Source organism: Acanthaster planci, linkage group LG11 (genome assembly GCF_054643075.1).
Source record: "Acanthaster planci isolate LZ-2023a linkage group LG11, COTS_SCS, whole genome shotgun sequence".
NCBI lineage: Eukaryota > Metazoa > Echinodermata > Asteroidea > Valvatida > Acanthasteridae > Acanthaster > Acanthaster planci.
In genome coordinates, this window is record NC_141787.1 from 3,361,304 (window position 1) to 3,384,562 (window position 23,259).

The 23,259-nt window shown below is 41.8% G+C and overlaps 1 protein-coding gene and 1 long non-coding RNA gene across 3 annotated transcripts in view; both read left to right on the forward strand.

Moving 5' to 3' along the window:
• Positions 1–23,259, forward strand: part of lamc1 (laminin subunit gamma 1) — a 208,890-nt gene that overhangs the window by 180,846 nt on the left and 4,785 nt on the right. For both annotated transcript variants that reach the window (XM_022250063.2, XM_087143196.1), the window contains 4 exons: positions 5,042–5,156; positions 6,125–6,324; positions 6,785–6,943; positions 21,822–21,921. In XM_022250063.2, the coding sequence (XP_022105755.2) occupies positions 5,042–5,156; positions 6,125–6,324; positions 6,785–6,943; positions 21,822–21,921 (574 nt within the window). The remainder of the gene's footprint in view (positions 1–5,041; positions 5,157–6,124; positions 6,325–6,784; positions 6,944–21,821; positions 21,922–23,259) is intronic.
• On the forward strand, positions 6,953–21,821 carry LOC147797256 (uncharacterized). The gene is made up of 2 exons (XR_015427170.1): positions 6,953–15,939; positions 17,924–21,821. It is a non-coding gene; the product is annotated as an uncharacterized LOC147797256 (long non-coding RNA).

Here is a 23,259-nt window from a genome sequence, read left to right on the forward strand (position 1 = left end):
GCCTAGCATTCCCGGTAATTTCGGACCCTCCTCAGCTGGCCCACCGCCCCAAGAAGATGGCGTCCATACTCGTCAAACTCCTGTCTGCCCTCCGGAGGATCATCCTTCGACTTTACCCATCGCATCAACTGCTGAGTCTCTCCCTCGTTCCCGACCAGAAAGCAAGCGCTCTTCTTCCCCTTCATCAGTTGTTTCGAAGACCAAGAAGAGACGTCATTCTAAACAACGCGAACGCTCCCCTGAGCCACGGATGACAGCATTCCATTCCATCAATGAATCTCTGTCCTCCTTAGTTCACTGCCTGAGCGATGGACCTTTCGCCCCCGGCTCCCGCAGCCTCAACCCGCTCCACAGTTACAGACGACTACTCGGAGTGTGGTACTCACCAAAGCCTGGGCCAAGTCGGTGTCCCGCGTCAGGAACCTTCGGTCACATACGGGAGCACCCATGGATCTGCCCCTGACATGGCTGCACCTCACTCTGAGTAGCACACACAATCGTCAGGAGAAGACAACACCGACTCGACGGGCGACCTCACCCCCTCTGAAGGCTCCATCTCCTGCAGTGTGATATGATCCAGATCCTCGGCCTTCCAGCACCCACTCCCCCTGAGAGGGGCACCGGCCGCGCCTTCTTCAAGCGCCACACAATCAGGCTGGAGTCTTCAGATCCAACTTTCCCAGAGATCCCCGTTAACCGCTCTTGCATCGAGATCTTCGATTCAATCAGCAAGGCCAAGGCCCTGGCCTTATTACCACTTCCCGAGGGAGAACTACAATAACTTCTTATCGGTGCCGGAAATTCCAGAAGCAGCTCGGGACAAAATCATCGCCGACTCAGGCAAGGCTCCTCGGAAGTCGATCTTCCGCGATAACGACAAGTCCTGCCTCGAGTCAGCCCTGGTTAAACTGGACAAGGCTTTTCGCCTCGGCCTTCGGTGTTCAGCTTTCCTCCTCCTCTTGGAATACATCGCAAGTGCATGCAAGGAGAATTCACCAGTGTCCCCAGACTTCGCGGCTCTGGCACTCCGGGGCCTAGATGAGGGTTTGGCCCTCACCTTCGAGCAATTCACTCGGATCTCCTGCCTGGCTTCCTCCAACCACAGAGCCAATGCCTTGGAGTCGATGCATATCCCTCACAAAGGCGTGAAGTCTAGACTTAAGATCTCCCACTTTCTGGCAAGGATCTCTTTACCGGCAAGTTTCTGGATTCTCTTGAGGCCGAAGCCAAACGCATTGACACCACGAAGAAACTCTCCTTCCAGGAGCTGACGACTGCAGCTTTGCGGCAAACTCAGCCACGTCAGCCTAAGAATCCCAAGCTGCTTCCACCCAAGACACATTCTTTTCGCCCTCAGCTCCCACAACCGACCCAGTGTCGTGCCTCGACCAAGCCCACCTGGCCACGGTCGACCCCAGGATCTTCGTTGCGGGCCCCCTGTTACTTCGGGGTTTGTCCCCAATGACTGCACCACTTCACATTCCACGACCGCCAATCTTGAACCCGGCGGCGGCCGTCTACAGAAATTCGCAGGGTTCTGGTGGGAGATCACCTTGGACGGATGGGTTCTTGCAACCATTACCTACTGCTACTCCCTCGAGTTTATGAGTGCCCCTCCGTCAGATGGCTAGAGGGAAGTCACTTAACCACCGATCTGCCATTCCTGCAACCAAAACCGGCTGTGATAATAACAACCAATGCGTCATCTCATGGCTGGGGGGCCTCCTCCCTCCTCACCAGATCTCAGGAACTTGGCCACCTGTCTTCCGGGCGAATCACATCAATGTTATGGAGCTGCAAGCGATATTCCATGCTCTGCAATGCTTCCTACCATACGTCAGGGGAAAGAATGTCCTGGTTCATTCAGACAATTCTACAGCCGTGGCATACATCAACCACCAGGGCGGCACTCGAACCCCCAAGTTGTGCATCCTCACTTGGAAGATCCTGCAGTGGGCAAGGGAACGTGCAATCAATCTGCAGGCCTTCCATGTCGCTGGCCCAACAACACGTTGGCAGATGCTCTCTCCCGCGGCAAGATACTCCCGACAGAATGGACTCTTTATCCAGGGGTCGTCAAAACCCTTTTCGTGATGCTGGAGAGGCCTCACAACGATCTTTTTGCCTCTTCCTCCAAAGCCCAACTTCCATCATTCTGCACGAGACTTCTGCACCCCCAAGCCTGGGCCATGAACTCCCTGCAGATCAACTGGTCGGACATCCTGGGATATGCCTTTCCACCCATGTCCCTGATCCCAACGGTGCTCTCCAAGGTTGAACGAGAACATTGTCGGATACTCCTAATCGCACCATTCTGGCCTCGCCAACCATAGTTCCCCAGACTGACGAGGCTCCTGGTCCTTCGTCCTCTAGTCCTTCGTGACAGACCAGACGTCCTTCACCAGCCCAACTCCAGCATCCTTCATCCAGCTCCAAGGGATCTGCACTTAACTTGTTGGACATTGTCCAACGATCCTTCCACTCAGCGGGACTTTCTTGTCACGCTGCGGCCATGGCCGCACAGGGGTCTATCCACCCGTAAAATTTACAACAGCAGAAGTTAGTTGCATCTTGGGACTTAAATAAGGTTCTCCGGATGCTGGCCGGTTGTCCCTTTGAACCCTTGAGTAACGCGTCCCTCCTACACACTAGTACTAAGTTGGCCTTCCTCCTAGCCGCAGTCACATCTAGAAGAGGCTGCAAATTACAAGCGCTCTCAGTAGCCGACGGTCATCTCCACTGGGAGCCTCATGGGGTCCGTCTGATCCCCGCTGTTGGTTTCTAACCAAGACCCAAACTCTGTCCTTTGAGCCCCTGGATATCTTCGTGCCTTCAATTTTCTCACATTCTGGGGATGATGCTGATAAACTCTGGTGTCCGGTTCATACCTTGAAATAGTACTTGGCCAAGACTAAGGGTCTCAGAGGATCAATGACTCAACTGTTCATCACCTCCAAAAGCTTGTATCGCCCAGCAACAAGAGACACAATAGCCCGCTGGATGTTTGCAACCATCAAGTTGGCTAACCCGGATTGGCCTTCACAACCTGATGAGCAAGGTAATCACTACATCAGGGCTCTTGACGTTGGAGCAGTTTCTACTTCATGGTCATACCTTTGGGGTGTTCCTATTGCAGACATATGTAAAACTGCATGCCAGAAGTCTCCCTCTACCTTCACATCCTACTACCTGAGGAACATCCTGCGTAACGACTCTGTACATGGCAGGATGGTTCTACTCCCCGTAGCACGAGCTCCGGCAACAAGGGCGGACAACGGAGCTCATGTCTGGGATGTCTATTGGTTGGTTGGTGTGGGCATGAATGGGACATGCTGGTTTCCAGATCCTGGAAGTGTATTGGTTGGTTGTTTGGGCTTGAATTTGTCTAATTATCAGGTGGGGCGTGGGTGGAATTGGTTTGGGATTGAACGTGGCATGTGGGTCCCAGGTCCTGGTACGAGTGTTGGCTGGCCAGCTGGCTGGCTGGCTGGCAATCCATCCATCCATAAGATGCAAGTACCCAGGACCTGGTCAACAGTGGCTGGTTGGTTTGGGCTTAAACTTGAAACATGTGTGCATGTACCCAGGACCAGGCTTAGCACTGGCTTCAATTTGAGATTGAATTGGGAATATTTGTACAATGGCTTTAGGCGGTGGACTCCTCTATGCAAGGCTTGGCCATTTGGCTAGATCTTATTGTGGAGCCATTTCCAAGGTGGGGAGGCAGGACCCCAGATGACTACGGGCCAATCCGCCAAACACTCCCCTGACCCATCCTCAGGTTCAGGAATTACCCTATCCTTGGGAACTGTTGCATGCAGACACAGTTAAATACATGTAGGTTGAACTTTGCAGTTTCTTGTCAAAGCTTTACACAAAGAAAGAAATGTAGCCAGTAATTGTATAACCTTCAAGATGCAATGACTTGGTTTGACAAAAAGTAATAATAATTGGTGACATTTGTGATGCTTCCGACATATCTGTTATATACTCAAGTATGTGAAGACTATATACTGCAGTGTATTAAAACAAAGTACTGATGCAAAGATAACAGTTAATTTGGTTAAAAATAAATTTTACATTTAATGTTTGTTTTCCTAGTTATACGGTTTGGCTTAACCTTTATCATTTATGGTTGAAGGAAGATGAAGTCAAAATGTATTGGGACCATGGCATCCGCTTCCAGGAGGAAATAAAGCATTCTGGAGATAAAGGAATATTGCAATCGTGTGTCTGTACAAAGTAGGTTCAGGATCACAATTTTTGTAATTCAAAGAAAAAAAATTATTAATGTTTTGAATAAATACGACAGACTCTCTTGATTTTTTAGGAGGGGAAAGAGTAACCCTTAAGCCCCGGGGGGGCTAAGAGCATCCTCAACAGATGTCCACAGACCAGTGTGAAACTGTTGAAAGTGTTGGTTAATTGGTAGTGCTGGCTTGTTTGGGCTGGCTGTTGTTTAAGTCATTTTTTACATTTGCCTCTATGCTTTTGTATGGATGAAGCTAGCATCTAACATCTTTCTCCATTTTTGCGTGTGTAAAATTTTGCAAGAACTATGTGCTTCCAAACTTACTTCATACGACTTTTAGCATTGTATTCCAACTTGATCGGGTAACCAAGATCACATACACTGTTCACGTCAGTCTCTTTTTTCTTTGGAACCCATTTACTTCAGCACCTGCAGATGTGGATGTTCACTAACAGTTAGGTTAACATAGTGGTTCTTTTGTCACCCTCCACCCCTGCAGCCTGGGTTCGATTCCCAGCTTGGTCCACAAGTAGATTTGGCTTTCAATCCCTACCTGATTCCATAGGTTTTACCCAGAATGTTCCGCTGGGGTTTTCCTGCCACCTCTAAAACTGTGACTGCTTTTCACTCTCTCCTCTCTACAGGTTTCTTCAGGCTTGCAAGTCTTGGTGTCCTGGCAAGAGATTAAAATAATAAATAAGTATTTGGCATTGATATTCAGTTCAGTTTTCAAATTTGTTAATGTATTATTTTAGGTATTCAAATTATTTGGGCATTTTTCTTTCATAGAAACTTGATTTACTGATGGCGAAGGCTCACAGTGCAGAGGCTGAAGCACAAGCTGCCAAGGATCAGGGGGAAAAGACCTTACAGCAGGCTGAAAAAATCCTGGAGGACCTCTTAGGTGAGAAGCCTTCACCCTTTTCATTCATTAAACGCAGCCTGTTTTCTTCATCAGAAAGAATTTTTCAAACAGAAATCTCTAACCACAAATCTGCATTTCAAATCAGTGTGTTGAATATTGCTTATTGTTTCTGTATAATTAAAGCAACATTCTTACTGAGCAATAACCACTTGCTGCTGGGTGGATTTCCCTTGAGCAAGACAAGATGCCAGGTCCTTTTCAAGATTTTCCGTTTTCAAAATTCTTCAAAAATTCATCATTTCATTTAATGGCCATTTATACCTACATGAAGGACTCTTTGGGCACTACTCTAAAGCTGACAGTTAACCTTCATAGAATAGTTAACCTTTGAATATTTCAGCCAGGCCTGCAGCCATGGAAAAAGAGCCCAGATTGTGCAGTGTTACGTAAGATTCTTTTGTTCCTGAAACCGGCACAGTGCACTGCTGACCTCTTTTCAATAGGGGCCAGATTAGCGTGCAGCGGTGCTGTGTGGCTCATTGCTGCGGTGGTGGAGAGCTTTTGTCCCCAGTGGTAATTCGCTCGCGCTAAATGCCTCAAACTGTGGTATACTGTTTCAAAACAAGGCTGGATTATCTCCACTATTGAGAGCGAAAAAATGTCGGCAATGCCCAGCAGCTCAGTCTTTTGTGCTGAGCACGGTCTTTTGTTGTAAGGCCCAATTCTTTTGTCCCAGTTTGCTCCCCGGCTCTGCATGTACTTGAAAACAGGTCACCCGGCAGGGAGTGGTTAACTTATGAAAACTACCAAATAAAAAGCCTATGGTTATGAAACATAAGTTCTCAATATTCATTTTAGACATCTGCAGTTGTTGAGCAATACATATCTCACTCGGCAAGACTTAGTGATAGGTGTTTTCAGCTTTTACACCAGCCCACATCTTTCCCATCTTCCAATGTGACACCTGTACTTAACTCATCATCCTTTACTTTTTTATTTGTGCCAAGGATTCAATGAGAAAGTGGAGACCAGTAAGATGAATGCCAGTGAGGCACTGCTGAGGATTCCTGAGATTGAGATGAAGATTGATCAGGCCAACCAGACCTCTATAGGGGCCCAAGGTACTATTGATGAAGCCAAGGAAGATGCCTTGAAGGCTAGGGAACAGGCTGCTATGGCTGAGGCTAATGCTACAAGGGCATCTCAGGTAAGTTTTTCAGGGAGTGCATTACAAAACTCTCCATATCGTTCATTGCTATTTTGAATTTTTTGTAGGGGTGGGAATACACCATGTTCAAATAAACACAAGTCAGTGTCAATGCTTACATGTGTTTTCTGTCCAACTTGGAAAAGAGTTGTCTGTTCCATTATAAAGTTTGGAAATTCTTGAAATGTGTTGAAAGATAATATTTTTCATTGTTCCCTGCAAGGTAATAAAAACCTCTTATCTTACAGGTTTTCATTCCTGGGACAAAACTTATCAGTAGATTTCCTTATTCTCTTTCAATCACCATCCGCGCTACATGTATCTGGAGAATGCCTGTAGTGTTTCTCATCTGCAAGGCTTATTTCACCATCTAGCTTTCCTCCCTCCTGTAAACTTATTGTTATCACCGCTTCTCTCCAAGAGGATGTAAACGAGAGCTTCCATTATTACATTGTTGTAGGGAGCTGAGAATATCAAGGCAGCGGCTGATGACATTAACAAGGTAGCCCAGGGACAGAATGACCGTGCTGATTCTATCCAAGGTAATGCCACACAAACCATGATGGAATTGGGAGCATTGGAGACCCAGGCAGATGATGACTCTCAGCTCATCCAGCAGGTGTGTATACTTGAAGTATTCCGAGCTGAAATGTATGGTTCTAATATATGCAGAATGGAGGAGCACTAAGTAGCCAATAAAAAGCTTGCAAAGGACACTTAGTATTTTGCTGGTCCACACACTGTGAGACCAGAATACATGCAAACCTTTTGATGGAATAAAAAACGTGAAACTTAACAATAGGTTTATTTTTCACGTTTTAAAAATGTGATAAGTCCACTTTCACGTATGTCAAAGTATCACATATGTATTGAGCTAGCCTTATTGCTAGGGTTTTCTTTCACGTAAAGAATGCATAAAAACCTTGCTCTGCACACGCCCATTGTTGGCAGCTCAGCAGAGGTCCTGTGAACAGTCCTTTAATAGTCATCTCCGTAGCCATGTTGCTCAACCATGTATACCAACATTTCGTGATCAAACCACAACGTAAGGCGTCATCCCCAAATTGACTAAGCGTTCCAGGACGCAAACATTTCACAGAATCACAGAGAACACGCTAATCCCTGCCAAACAGGAGCCTTTAGCAACCCAGCGGACGGAACGCAATATGCAAGCTTTATGCAAATTACCAACCTCGTGAATACGCCCAATCTTCCGCGTGTCAGCTGGCAACCTTTGGAGGGCAAATCCCTTCGAATTAGCACGTGGTCGAGTTTCCGCTGACCGACTGGTCGACTTCCAGTTTAATAGAACAAGACAAAATGCTGATCGGCCGCCAACTTAAAAACTCAAGGTGGTTTTTTTTTTTCTGAAGTCTGCCGACCGCGGTGGTGGGAATCCCGAAATGGATGCATATACTTAGGTACTGTCCGGGATTTGCCTGTACTTCAATTTGCCAAAGTTGACCGATCTGGGGGGTTGTAACTAAGTTACTTTATGTATCATTCAAGGGACCTGTTTCAGCTTTTGTGTACACTGCTCTGAGAAAAATTGAGAAAATCGCTGTTCATTTTTAACTCTCAGAGCCCAGCTCATTTAATTTGTCTTGAAAAACACCATGGACTGCAGGACGTTCCTGCCTGCCAGGTCAGTTCAGAGATGAGTCGATCAGACCCTTAAGAAAGACATTCTTTTTCCTTCACTTTTCATGGTAATTGTGGTTGGCGAATTTACCTTTAACTTTGTGTTTCATTAAAAGTTTCTAAAGATCGTCCATCTGGACTATCTTTGGAAAAATTTCTCAAAAATGACAGGATTTCTGGCTTTAAGATTTCACAGATTGTCTGACACTGTTACATACTTGACAGTAAGATATACAAGATCTTTGACAGTCCCGTTTTTTGAGATCTTACAAATCACATAGGCTTACACTCCTCAGCGCAAGGCAGAAAGCTGTCTGACAATCATAAAATAAGTCACAGCATAAAATCATGCTGCCATCAGAGCAATTACTGGGTTTGTTCTGAGTTTCAAGTTTTATGAGCGTGAGATATGCCTACCAGCACCCAGTCATGTGGAGGAACAAAGAAAAGGGACCAGTCGCTAAACCACCTTTCAAAAGTGACAGAAAGTGCTGCAGCCAAACTGCCGGATCGAGCCCAAAATCATAAAACATGGTACTTTCAAACTGAACCAAACCAAACCACATGCACTTGTTGGTTTGGGTGTTCGGCTTTGATATGGCATGGCATTGATAGCAAGCAGAATGTACTTCAGAAAACTTGATTAAAAAGCAACACCATGAAAAATGGAAAACAAGTTTCAGTACATCATATGCCGCATCCGCACTCGGCAGATGTGCGAGTACACTTGGCATCACAGGGGTCGAAATTAGCAGTAGTCCGCTAGCCCGAGGCTAGTGGTTTTAGTGGGAGGACTAGTAGTTCCTACTTGTCGGTAGTCCGACGGGCTAGTGCCTTTTTTAGCAGGGGCATGAAAAGAAATACACACTGTAAATGTAACACCGTGCCGTGCAGTGGTATTTTGATTGCAGATGCATGTACATGTACATTTGTACAGCCTACCGTTACACTGTAGACACGACGGGTTCTTTCCATACACAACACGGCCCATGCATACATGTAATCACGTCGAGCTGATACTCTAAACACGTAGGCCAGCCACATGACATTGTACGCATCATACAAGTGTACGTGTGGATTTTACGGTACCCCAACACTTTAACGATATATTGTGCAACAAGAAAAACGTTTTCTATTGGGCTATCGCGAAAATAATCCAGCATTTTGTCCAATCAGCCTGCGTGTTTGAAGAGATAACAATAGTCTTTCCAGCACGTAAGATTGATTTCTACTGGCTGTTACTGAAAAGAATGAAACGATTCGGCCAATCGCATTGTGCGTTAGAAACAATACAATTTTCCGAGCGCACATGGATCGATACCTTCTTTTCGGATTCGCACAATTTAGGAAACGATTTGAGTTCCAAAAATCCAAAACTTAATTATTTTAGTTTGATTTTAAAAATTGTGCAAGTAATATAAATGCTGACAATGACATCGATCATTAACCCTTCCTCTGCTTACGCAAGTATGACAAAAATTGTGAATGTATGCTGTTTTGGGTTACTTTAACTGAAAGTTTTAATGTGAAAATCCTATATTGGCTTGCAAAAACTAAAGTGAACGTTGCTAGTCTGGGGACTAGAATCGTGGAAAGTAGCAGTGTTTGCCTCCTGGGACCTGCATGCCTGCTGGAGAGTAACATAAAATGTGGAATAGCAAATATAATGCATATTAAACTATACTTATATACATGGAAATGAAAAGAGTCCTGCGTTGTTTTACTGTACTTAGGCCTAGGCCTATTAGCATTTTTGTAGGACTACTGAGAAACTCAAAGGACTAGTAAAACAATGACATTACTAGTCCTGTGGGCTACCATAGAAACCAAGTTAATTTCGACCCCTGCATCAAATGCCGCATCCGCACTCAGCAGATTTGCGAGTACACTTGGTGCGTGTACCGGGTATGTACAGAAAATTTGCGATAGCCCCGGATCACATGATGATGTAAAATGCACGTGGTGAGAATTCACTTAAAACCAACCAAGAACATTTAAGGTACAGCATTTCAGCTGCAGAACAGTACTAAATTTTCACTACATCCAATTGTTCGCATGCATATTCAGACCGACATTATGTATGCCAATCTCCAATATTCACACCCTTACATTGCATATTAGGCCAATGATGTCATAAATCAATATGCAAAACAAATGTTGATTGGATGCTGATCGTAGTTGGACTCGTGTTCGATTGAAGGCAACTCCAGAGAGAAGAAATAAAAGATTTTGCCAGGCAGACTATAGCAGCACTTCCGGGACGTGACAAGAGTTGGTTCACGCAGGGACCAAATAAACTTTCCTCTTGTTTGGTAAAATCGGAGTATTATATGTTGTGATAGAATTTTGCCAGAACTCCAAGTTGTTAGCAGATTTCAAATAAAATGCTGTTATCCATTTGAAAAAAAAAAACGATGGAAAATTCAAAATTGCAACTCGCATGTGGTCGCCATCCTGGAAAAGAACGCTGACTTGATACCAGGGTCTTTCAAATATATCGAATGCCACAGTTTGGTAGTTGAACCTGCTTTGTGAAAAAAAAACCAGAACATAATTCACTCGAAATCCAGTTTGAATTTGTATCCTGTAAAGTAGGAAATTCCCATTTGAGCATGCTGTTTATGATCGTTCTGTTGAGTCAAGTGTGGTTTAAACACAACCCTTTTGGTTGGAGAAACACGTTTTATTTATCACACCGCCTCCAAAGATAATATTCCAAGGAATTGTAATGCCTAAATAAACTTTGGAAAAACATTTAAAACTTTGAAATCAAAGTTGCTCATGGATATGGGATGGAGAAGGAGATACAATACTTGTATTAATGTATCATTTATACACGGAAGTACTAAGGCACATTCGTAGCAAGCTCCCAATACGTCTCAATGTGCGTTGACCATTGCACATGTGTACAATAAATGTACATGTACGTATGCACATGGGTGTACATGTCCCAACCCTAACCGAAGCTCAGCAGAAAATTTCTTAATGACCGTAACAACCCCATCGTCTTTAATAAATGTTGATACTGGAAATGGGGAACGTCTTTTCTACAGAACGGCCGTTGGTATTCATGAGGTCCAGAGATATCATGCTTATTCATGATGCTTTTTGTCGCGATGACAAAAGGACACACAGCGGCCCAGCTCATTAAACCCCCCACGCTTCAGTGCACACCTCCGTCGCATCCGCGGATTTCCCCCTACTTAGCAACGCCAGACCAATCGGAAAAAACGCGGACAATAGATGGAAGAACACTTACTCAATTTGGGGATGACACCCAAGTCTCAAAAGGGGATTAGCTGTAAACCAATCAATGAATTTCTTTCAACGTAGAAAAATATGTGAAATGTTGACCTTATCATTTATTTCTTTGACTGACAAGCAAAGCGCTAAATAGACATTGCTTGATGAATAGCCTAATAGCGATCCACTACACTCATGACTGTCATTTTCCTTGCTTTGGATTGGGACAATTATTCAGTGCGACTGCCACTCAACTGATCCACAAATTCACGTGAAATGGGTTTAATAGTTTACCTTTTCTGAAGTATAAACCAGAAAAGTATTTTCTAAATTTAACCTTTTACTCTGGATTTAAAATTATTTCTAATTGTTATAAAAAAACACACACACAGATCCTGCATAAATTTGGCTTTTTGACTGTCCCAATACCATAAAATGTGGAGGCACGTCATGCTTTGAAATCAATTGCCTACGTGTAGTTGGGTACGTTTCAATGTATTTACACTAGTGATTCGGAACCATGCAAAAATTTCAATTCTCTTTAAAAGTTGGTTTGACTCTATAAACATTCGATTCAAGAGTTTTTAGGAGTGTAGGGTATGAAAAAGCATTTGGAATCACATATTGTAAACAATGTATTGCCTGGACATTTTGTGCTTTCACCTTTTGGCTTTCATGTTTTTTACATTCCCAAATCATCTGAATGTCAAATCCCTAGTCGCAAATCTGGCCAAAATTCATGGGCGTAAATCCGATGTATCCCCCCCCCCCACTCTTTGGGATTGGGGCAATTGGCCATGGAATTCATATTTGAAATCTACATATTTATCATGAACATTGACCTCTACATGTACATAGATTCTTATGGTGTCACCCCCACCCTGCTTTTCAAATGTTTATAGCTGGGAAAGTCATCCCTTTGGCTTCCCTTTTATTTTAAGTCTTGTCGTGAATGCTCCTTGTTTGGAGTGGCTGGAGAGGTTAATGGCAAGGCAAATCATAAAGCTCAGAAAAAGACTTCTGTTCGTCCCTGATGCCAAATGTTTGTCTTTGCACATTGTTGTCATGATTGGCTTGTCTCTCTGATTTAAACAGCTGCAGGGCAATAAGTGCAAGTGATGGCTAGGAGTTCTCACTTGGAAGTCTGGGTTATCTGTTGACAACAGCGGGTCAGAAACTAATCAGAAGTATTCAATGGATTTCTATTAGACTTCTATCTCATACAAAAGCCAGACATTAATCTCTTTCACTCAAGCTGTTTGCTTGAAGTCAGCGCAACTGTTCTTGTTGATTTGATACAGAAGCTGATGGAAAATACTTTTGGAGAGAACCAAAAAACAAATCAAACATGGGTACAAAAATTTAGATGAGCGGTAATGGGAATCTGAAGATTAAATTAAATTGCCACAGAAACTCTTTCTATAAATGTTGCACCCCCACCGGCTATTAGAGTAGCCGCCACAGCGTGTACATTAATCATGAATGGAAACTAAAAATGAAGACAAATGGACAGTGGTTGAGTGTGATGTGGTGGTCAATGTTCACTAATCAAAGTCTTACATCAGAATGACCCAAAGAGCATAGCGGCTCTTTCATGTGCAAGTGGAATACTTCACATGAAACAGCAGTAGGCACTATGTATTGTAATAAACATGGGGGATGTCCTAATACTGCAACATAAATAACTTCACATGAGTGGCTGAGATAACTGACGAAATCTCTTGACTCATTTCCAAGTTACAGTGGATACTTTGATACTGTTTTTGAGCACAAGTTGATACATGAACGTACACACATTATTATTTATACCCTTTACACCTTTACCCCAGCAAGAACACATACTGGTACTATCCAAGACTATTCACCGTTTTCTAAACTGTCTAAATGTACTAGTATCTACTAGTATCTCTAAAAGCATGTTGACACTGTGCCTCAGAATGATAAACATGCAACTCACACAAAAATTGTGTTTATACTTCTACGTGTAATGCAGTTATATCAGCATCAGTTGGTGAAATTGAAAACTTCTTTAAAATCAATTACTTTTTTTGTCATTTCTGCAATTTGTAGTATACTATTTGTAATGTTTTTTTAGATCAACTCAAATTCTGATCAGTAGGATCATTTGGAGATTTCTTGTAAACATCATTTGTGGCGATGGAGGTTCTGACAGACATTCTTTTTTCTGTTTATTATATGCCTCCATTTTTCCATTCATATGTATGTCACTTTATATGTATGTACAGACTATTACTTGTATAGACTAATCTTGGGTATTTACCCTCTGTGAAAAATGGCTGCCATATTTCAAGCATGAAATACATGTTTTTGCATGTAAGAAATTTCTGAACCCTCAACACATTTAGAAGGTATAAATATTTAAGTTTTAAAATGGCCGTCATATTTCCAGCCAATTTTGCAGTAAATGGCTGACTCTTCAAAATACATATTAGGATGTCATTCAGGTTGCCTCATATCTTTTAGCCTTACTTAAAGTACAATACAACGGTAGGTTTCTTGGCCAAATATGATATTTGGGGGCCTTCAAAATGGCCACCAAAGGCCACAGAGGGATGCATTGAACTAATTCAAACCCCATTGAAAACACAGTAAAATCAACAAAGTTCAGGGCTCAATAACATGCAAGCTGACATTACCGGAATTTCTCAAACACACATTAAATTATTGGTTTGGCCAAGTCTTTCCATTTCTTTTCAATTTTTGCTTTTTAGCCATTTAGACCCGCTACATTTTTAATTATTCTCACAAAACAAACTTACCCCTCAAAAGTGATAGTTCTCAAGTCTGCTCGCAGCCTTGTTTCAAATGGCTTCCCTCCACTTTCTGGGACACTGAGGACTATTTTCCATCCGTAATTTTGTCAACTCTGCCCTTGGATGGAAGCTCCTAAACCCAGGGAATTGATCCTGGCCCATCTTTCCACAATCTCACCATTTTTCCGGCCAAACAATCTCCTTTTGCAAAAGCAACCATAGGGGTACTTTTTATGCTAATGAGCTCAGCAGAACTTTTTCACTTGATTTAGTTCAATGCACCCTGAGGATGTTTTCAGAGTGACTCTACTTATCGAAAAATATTGTCTGAGCCATTGTCCAGAACTGTACCAAAATTCATACTGATGCATAAAAGCTCACATTCTACCTTGCAGTTACCTCCATTCAGATCACGTAAGATTGTATTGTCTGGTGAAGGAAACATACATGTACCACGCATTCAAAGTATAACAAAGAAGTGATTGTGACTCCCTCTATATAAGAGCCCTTCCACACCCTCTCGTCAGTGTTTTTCTGGTGCATACCACACTTGCTACGCTTTGTTCCTGGTGCGTGTCTTTTGTGTATTTTTTGTATTTCACCGCAGCCATTAGGGCCAATGAGGCTGTTATTCATGTTAACGCCTCAGAGAACGAGTCGCTCTTTATGCATCTTGAGAAGGGAGTTGTGGGAGCTCAAAATGCAGCTAGTGTTCAAGCTGCTCAGGTTTCTGCTTTGCCAGCTAAAAAGTGCATTTCTGAGCGCAAGAATGTTGCGCCTACCGCTGAACCTAGTCCCTCAAGCCACGCCAGTGTTTCAAATTCTGCACAAGATCACAGCTTGCAGGCGTCTGTCTATCAGCTGCCAGCATACAGTCGCATCTATAACCAATGCATTTAATACCTTAACTCTACTGCTCCCATATTATGATTCGTCCTGAGGGAACTGAAGAGGGTGAAATCATTGATTTTAACCCAGTTTTTCATTATCCTGTTCCCAAAAGGGACAACAATGCTTTCAGTGATGTTACTAGTCTTGTACCCGAGAGGGACAATTTTTCTGAGAGAAATGTGGACATACTTCGTCATGGGCAAGAAAATGTTCCCATGTTCTCAGAGCTGGCAGCCCTTGTTGAAAACAATGAAAAAGAGGCTTCGGCCATCAATGATCAGTTGGCTCAAACTATTCATGTTCTGATAAGAGGTAAATTTCAAACCAAAAAACTCATTGAGGAACTGAAGCTTTATTCTAAGCCTCTAAACTGCACAAACTTGAGCTTGAACCAGGTTAACCCTGAAATCTGGTCATTTCTGAAGCCTGTGACACAAGCTCTTGATGTGAAGCTGCAGAAAATTGAAAACTGCTTCATTTATGGGTCAATTGTGATTTCTATTGGGGCCAATGAGCTCCTCAGAGCACGTACCAATAAGGCTGAAAGTAGCCTTGATGCAGCGAAATTAGTTTGCATTCTCATCGATGCCGTAGCTATTCTTGGCCATGGTAATTCACGGTTGAATTTCCATCAGCGGGACACAATTTGACCTGATTTGAGCCAAAGTTACTCTCCACTGTGCTCCTCACAAGTTTCCATGCACAAGCCTTTTATTTGGGGATGATCTTGCTAAGGAATGCAAAACCATTCAGGATTCATATAGAATCGGATCCAAAGTACAGATGCGGGCAGACCATGCATCCCAACAAAGAAGAAGCTATTCTTCCACATGGGCGCACCCCATCGTCGGTAGACTTGCACCACAGACCCTCGGTGGGCAGAGGGTACAATAGCTGCTGAATGAAGGCACAATATCAACACGGAGATGGGTGGTCTCGACCATAATGCACAGCTCCGTACCCAACTGGCTCAAGCAAAGTCGACAAGTTGTTGAAGCAAGCTGTGGGTCGTCTTTGAAGCTATCAACGGCTTGACTAGACAGAACGAAAGCAGCTCACTTTGTGAGTAAGTGCATACCTCCAGTTGATATCCTTATAGCAGGAAGATTGAGACATTTTATCTCAGCCTGGACAAAAATTACCTCTGATAAATGGGTTTTGGACATGGTTGCACATTATCACATTGAATTCAAGAGAGTACAGATTCAGCATGTTATTCCGATCCAGATTCAGTTTTTAAATTCTGAAGCAACGCTAATAGACAAAGAAATAAATTCGTTGTGCACGAAAGGCACAATCATGCAGTAGAACCTTGCCATAGCCATTTTGTTTCCAATATTTTTCTGACACCTAAGAAGGATGGCTCTATTAGGCCCATAATTAACTTGCAGCACTTGAACAAGTTTGACAGGTACCACCATTTTAAGATGGAAACGTTGGAGTTTGCACTGACGCTTATCTGACCTAAGTGCTATCTTGCATCGGTAGACCTCAAAGATGCTTATTTTGCTATTCCTATAGCCCAAGAACATCAACAGTTTTTGAGATTTCAGTGGCAAGATAAACTGTGGCAATTTACCTGTTTGTGTTTTGGGTTGTCCAGTGCACCACGTATATTTACGAAAGTTTTGAAGCCATTAATCGCTGTTCGATTGTTTCTACGTATTAATGGCCACATTTCTGCTAATTATGTAGATGATTCCCTTTTAAGTTGGGGACACAATTGAAGAATGCACGAATAACTTTAAATCTAGGTATGCCTGAACTACATTCTGCCGCGTGCTTTTAACCACTTCCCACCGTGGTGCCCAGTTTCATGCACCTTGTATTTATACGCAGAGCCGGGCGCCCGGTTTCAGACAAAAGAGCTGGTCTGTGTAACAAAAGACTGTACTCGGAAAAAAGGACCTGCTACTGGGAATTGCCTTCATTTTTCGACTTCCATTTTTGAAGGTAATCCGGCACTGTATTGAAACAGTATACCACTGTTTTGGGCATAGCGTGCCCACGGATTAGCACCGCGGACAATAGTGCTCCAAGGCCCCATTGATGTGCAACACAGCACTGCTGCTTGCTAATCCAGCCACGTATGAAAAGACGCTACTGGCATTCACCAGAATGAAGGAAATTATGCAACACCTCACAATTCTGGGCTCTCTTTTACAAGGCTGCAAGCCTGGCTGAATACTCGGGTGTCAATGAAGGTTGCCTGTCAGATTAGAGTAGCCACCAGACAGTCCTTCGTGTGCGTGTAAACTTCCAGTAAATGAACACATGAATTTTTGAAGAATTTTGAAAACAGAAAATCTTGAAAATCTCCTGGTTTTACATCAAGCAACTTTGAATTACACCCGGCAGCAAGTGGTTAATCAAGTGATTTTTCAATCAAAGTCCCGTCATCTCGTCCCGCTAAAAAAAAATCCACCCAGCAGGAAGTGGGTAAAAATGGAGGCCACACATATAAGCGATTGTCGAGATTTTCAGTTTTCAGAATTCTTCAAAAATTCATCATTTCATTTAGTGGACATTTACACCCACACAAATGACTCTTTGGGGGTACTCTAAGCTGACAGGTAACCTTCATTGACTCCTGAATATTTCAGCCAGGCCTGCCTCCCTGTAAAGAGAGTACAGAATTGTGAGGTGTTGCATAATTTCCTTTGTCCCTAGGGAATGCAAGTGGCGTCTTTTCAAACACGGCTGAATTTAAAAACAGTGACAGATTACTTTCAAAAAATGCAAGCCGAAAAATGATGGCAATTCCCAACAGCAGGTCTTTTGTTCTGAGTATGGTCTTTTGTTACCCAGACCAGCTCTTTTGTCCCTTTTCGGACTCTGCGTATAAACCCATAGTGCTCGAAACAGGGTACCAGCAGCAAGTGGTTAAACATTTGGCCAAAAATTGACTTGTTTGGTTCCCGAACCAACTACCAGTTTAAACCTTTTGTGTCATGGTATCCGGACCCAGAGGCGGTAGCCTGTAATGCATTCTCATTTTCGGGGTCAGTTTATGTATTTTGTGCCTTCCTTCCATTTTCACTCATTGACAGAATCAAGCAGAAGATACAGGACAAATCCACTGGAGTTTTGATTTTTCCACTTTGGCAGACACAACATTGTTTCCCGAGACTCCTGCATCTATTGGTAACACACCCAATTATCATCCCAGGAGTGCCAAGTCTACTCCACTACACACATGTACCCAAACATCACTAGAGAATCAACTGGTCTTGACAGCAGCAGTTTTATCAGGTGGTCACTCCAAGCAAGAGGACTTTCAGATAGGGACTGTTCGTGTCATCCCTCAAGCCTGGAAACCAGGCACGCAGAAACAATATAACTCAGCCATATACAAATGGCTTCACTTCTATGCTTAACGGATGCTCCATCCAATACCTCTTTAAATTCTGAATTACACTTTCTAGCATCAGTAGTGGATGATGATGCAGAATACAGCATGATCAACACAGAAAGGAGCGCGCAAGGAGTGTCATCATTGTTGTGGTCTTCATAAGACTTTCATGTCAAATTTTGGGCTCACCCACTGGTCACACGGTTTATCCGAGGTGTGTTTAATTTGAGACCACAATTACCTAGATATTCTCACATATGGGATGTTAGTCATTTGCTTAATTATGTCAGTGAGTTAGAACCTATACATTCTCTAAGCCTGAAACAGTTGACCTTAAACTGGTTTGTTTGTTAGCATTGACTACAGGTCAGAGGACACAAACTTTGTCATTATGTGATATATCCAACATGATGCTTTCAAATAAACAGGTTAAAATTAAGATCACGACGTTAATTGAGACCTCAAAACCTGGTAAGCCGCAACCAGTTTTGATTCTGTCACCATATCCACAGAACAGTAAGGTTTGTGTAGTCTGGACGTTGTTGTAATACTTGAAACGAACCAACCCTATTCATAGGATTTCTAAGCTTTTCGTAAGTTTGCCACCTCACAAAGCACTAAGTTCCGCAACCATTGGCCGATGGTTGAAAATATGCTTAAATAATGCCGGTATCAACATCACTATCTTTAAGCCTCACAGCTTCCGGTTAGCTTCGACATCAGCAACCGCAAATAAATGTATTTCGATAGATTCCATTTTACAAACAGCAGGATGGACGTCGGAAAAAAACTTTGCCCTATTTCATAACAAAGACAGTGTTGCCATGAACAGTGAACGAGAAGTAGATTTTGCCAAGGCAGTGCTTGGCTGAGATTTATTTATTTAAGGCAGTTATAACTCCTTGTAGCGGTCCATGGAACTGGACCAGACCATTGTTTTTCTGTTGTGAGAGCCAACTTCTATATTAATTATGGTTGTACTGTAGATTCAGTTGTCGCTCTAGGGGCATCTTCACTAAGGCATATAGAGCCCATGTTGATGAAATTTCCCCTTCTGTGTATTATTGTAATTTTGAAATGTACATGTTTCAGTGTAAAACCTTAGCGGCACAGAGTCGGATTACTGGTATTACATAAGCAAAGGAACCCACTAGCTATGTTTATTGAGAGTGATTTTGAATTGATCCAAATTATTCACACTTAGCCTTTCTTAATTTAATACTGCTCGCATTAAAAATTTGATCAAGTGTTCAGCCTTGATGTTTTTCCGTTGTAGGTATCCTTCACATTACACAGACTAGCTTTGAAATCTCACATGATCCAAATGGAGGTAACTGCGAGGTAGAATCTCCCAATTAAACAAGTGAAATGATGTTTGATTGGGATTCTGCTGAACTGTCAACAAAATGAGGAATCATGTGACACCCTCCTGATTGATCCATTCTTATATCTCTGGTTTGGCTGTATTGCCCACCTCTTTCCAGTAGGCCTTTGTAATTGTCTTCAAACACTGAGGAGATGGCATGGGGAGGGCTCTTATATAGAGGGAGTCGCAATCACTTCCTTTGTTATACTTTGAATGCGTGGTATGTTTCCTTCACCAGACAATACAATCTCACGCGATTCCTCATTTCGGTAACAATTCAGCGGAATCCCAATCAAACATCATTTCACTCCTTTAATTGGGAAATTTTTTTCCCACATATCCGCCTAACTATAAAGCCCTTTTGAGACTTACCTTGTGGTTTGACGATTACAAATCTTTGGTATTTGTGGTTCAACAAAATGGCTACAGAGATGACTAACAAAGGACTGTTCACAGGACCTCTGCTAATCTGCCAACAATGGGCGTGTGCAGAGCAAGATTTTTATGTATTCTCTACATAAAAGAAAAACCCTAGCAACAAGGCTAGCTCTATAAACACTTCGACGTGTATATGAAAAATTGACTTATCACGTTTTTTCAACTTGAAAAATTAACCTATCGTTAAGTTTTCACATTTTTTATTCTAACAAAAGATTTTCATGTATTCTCGCTTCATTGTGATTTACTAGCACATATACTACCACTACCTTTGATAAGTTTTGATAAAATCTTTTTTATACATCAGCATTGTCCCAAAATATACTGCAATAAGCATAAGTAATGTCTGCTGTCTTGAGTACTTTGATTACATTTATACCATGTAATCTGGATTTTCTGTGCAAGTATTTTTTGCAGTCTCCAGCTGTGGAATGACCTGATGTGTGGTGGTGTTCTCACCTGCACCTCACATATGTACCCCAACTATGCTAAAGCTTGTCACAGAATGTGAGATATGCTTAACATGACTAGTCTGAGTATTTTCAAGTTGAAAGTTAGTGAAACTTCTTTTTCTTCCCATTTAATTTCTATACCCCATTGAGTATTTGCCACAGTAGAAAGCCAAGGAACTATCAAGGCAGACAACCTTACAGAATAATGATAATTCTCAGTGAGAGCCAGGGTTGGCTGATTTAAATCACCGATTAAAATCATGATTAAAATGAAATGATTTTTTAAATCATAGATTCAAATCAACACTTTCAATTTTGGGGGGGCAAATTGTTTCAGTGTTTAAATTTTTTCAACTGATTGGTAATTTTGAAGGATTTGCACATTTTATGCGGAAAATCCCCCCTCTTTGATTCTTTCAGTTCCTATTATTGATAAGTATTCGTGCATTTGCATAGGTATTACGCACAATCTGGGTTTGCAGGAATTTTGGTTTGTTCGTTTGTTTAATTCAACCACTTGTTTCACATCAGCTTTTTGGATTCAGTCAATGAAGATCTGAAATGCTCATAATGAAGTGATTTTTTAATCTAGCCTAAGTCATTACTTTGTTTTTCTCTCAGTTATTTGATACACAAAGGAGTACCTTGTTAACAAATTCTTGTGAACTGTAGTTCTGTTAAAACTTAGAGTTCAGTGCAAAACCTTGTACACACTTTATCCTTAGTATATGTACCTGTCTCTGAAGGAAGTGTCTTCTCTGCAGGAACATGTACTGGTACATGTAGGTTCTATACTTCATGCATTTCACCTGTGCTTAGACAATAGTCAAAGTGGTTTGTGAATTTAATCAAATTACTTGAATAAAATTTCCTTATTCAAAACCAAATGTGTTTAATTTGTAACAAAAGAGATAAATAAAGCAAAATTAATACATCTGCAGCTAATTTCCTTGCTTTTGAAAGATAATTGAGCCAACCTGTCTCCAATTTTTATAAAACATTTTTAACAATTGGATTGAAATTTGTAAAACCTCCAATTTTTTATATATATTTAAAAAATTGCCAACCCTGCTGAGAGCATAATACAATTAATTCTTTCATGCTGTAGAGAAAAAGAAAAGATGCTTTTTGAGTTGATGTTTAAATATTTCCAATTTATGAAGTGGTTTGGAAATACAGGTTTTCATACAGATGCAAGCTCTTAACCATCTCAGCACTTAAAATCCACTGCTTTTGACTATATTAGCATAGGCTGCCTCAGTCATGAATTAAATTAATGTATGAATCCATGCCCTTAACCACATCATCCTATACTGTACTCTTGTTTTTGGTAACTGCAGGCCCAGATGAAAGCTAATGAAGCCAAGCGCAAGGCAGATGATGCGACTGCTGCTGTCCAGGATGCTCTAGATGATGTCAGACGATTGATGGATGAACTTAGTGAGCCAAAAGTTTTCTAAGAACCATTTCTCTGTGGTTATTTTACAGTTCATATCAAATTCAGACTTAACATGGACAAAGGCCCAGGTCTGAAGACTTTTCTTGAACCATTGATGTACTGTACTGGCGCTTCAGCATGCAGCACCTTCATGGTTGGAATGTCAGCGCTGTGGTGCGGTTTATACACTGGTGTGGCTTATACGCTGATTTCAAATCTTAATTTGCCAATTTTTGCGTGCTGCGGCTTATACACCAGGCGGCTTATATTCTGAAAATGACAGTAATTAAATGAAGTTATGTAACAATGACTTCATCATCTGGTTTATTATTACCGTTTGAAGATATAGTAGGTCCCTTTTGACATTTCTCTGAAATCACAAGTCCGATTTTGGTGGAAATGTATATTCACAGTTGGGTATTGTTGTCCATGACTTTTACTTTTTTCAATGACATCACTGTAATGATGCACTCCTAAAACTCCAATATCTCAGGAACTAAGTGCCTGATAAGAGATAAGTGCCTGATAAGAGATAAGTGCCTGAATGTTAAAGGCTGACTGTTGCATTCGACTTTCACTTGGCATCTCTTCGTAAATACACCCAATTCTTAATATCTAGGGAGTTACTCAGTAAAACAGGTCGCTTGTTACCTATGTTTAGAGGCAGAAAAGAGTTATATGTTAAAAAAGTGCAGACATATGGTGACCTTACCCTCTGTGACATGTCAATATTGGTACCTTAAAGGTGCAGTCTTCACAGGCAAGTATCCACAGAACTGTACATATTTTAAGTTTATTTAAAATCTAAATTGAAAAAATATTGTTATTATAGGAAAGATACGGAAGTCCAATCGTGCCAGGTTTTTAAAGTACATATTTTTTTTTTAATTGCAAAATAACGCGATAGATTTGCAAAATAACGCAATACTATTGCAAAATAACGCTGATTAGGTTGTCATGATTACTGTTGTTTTGTTGATTGTGTTGGCCTCCATTGATAATGATAATAATAATAGTAAGCATTTAGTGAGCGCTGTACTAAGAACACAGTGCTTTACAAATGAAAGTAATAATTTAAAATTAATTAAACAATTAACATACAAAAATATAATGAAGTTGGAACAGATAGTAAACTAAATGTGTTTGAATGCCCTCAGTCCGGGAACAAGAACATTTTGAGGAGGCGTTTGAAGACAGGGGTTTACGCCACTTCCCTGATGTCACATGGCAGCTGGTTCCATAGTTTTGGAGCAACAACAAAGTAAAAATTATCTCCAGCTTTTCTGGTGGAGCGTGGGACAACTAGCCGAGTGACATCAGACGAAGACCAGAGTCTACGA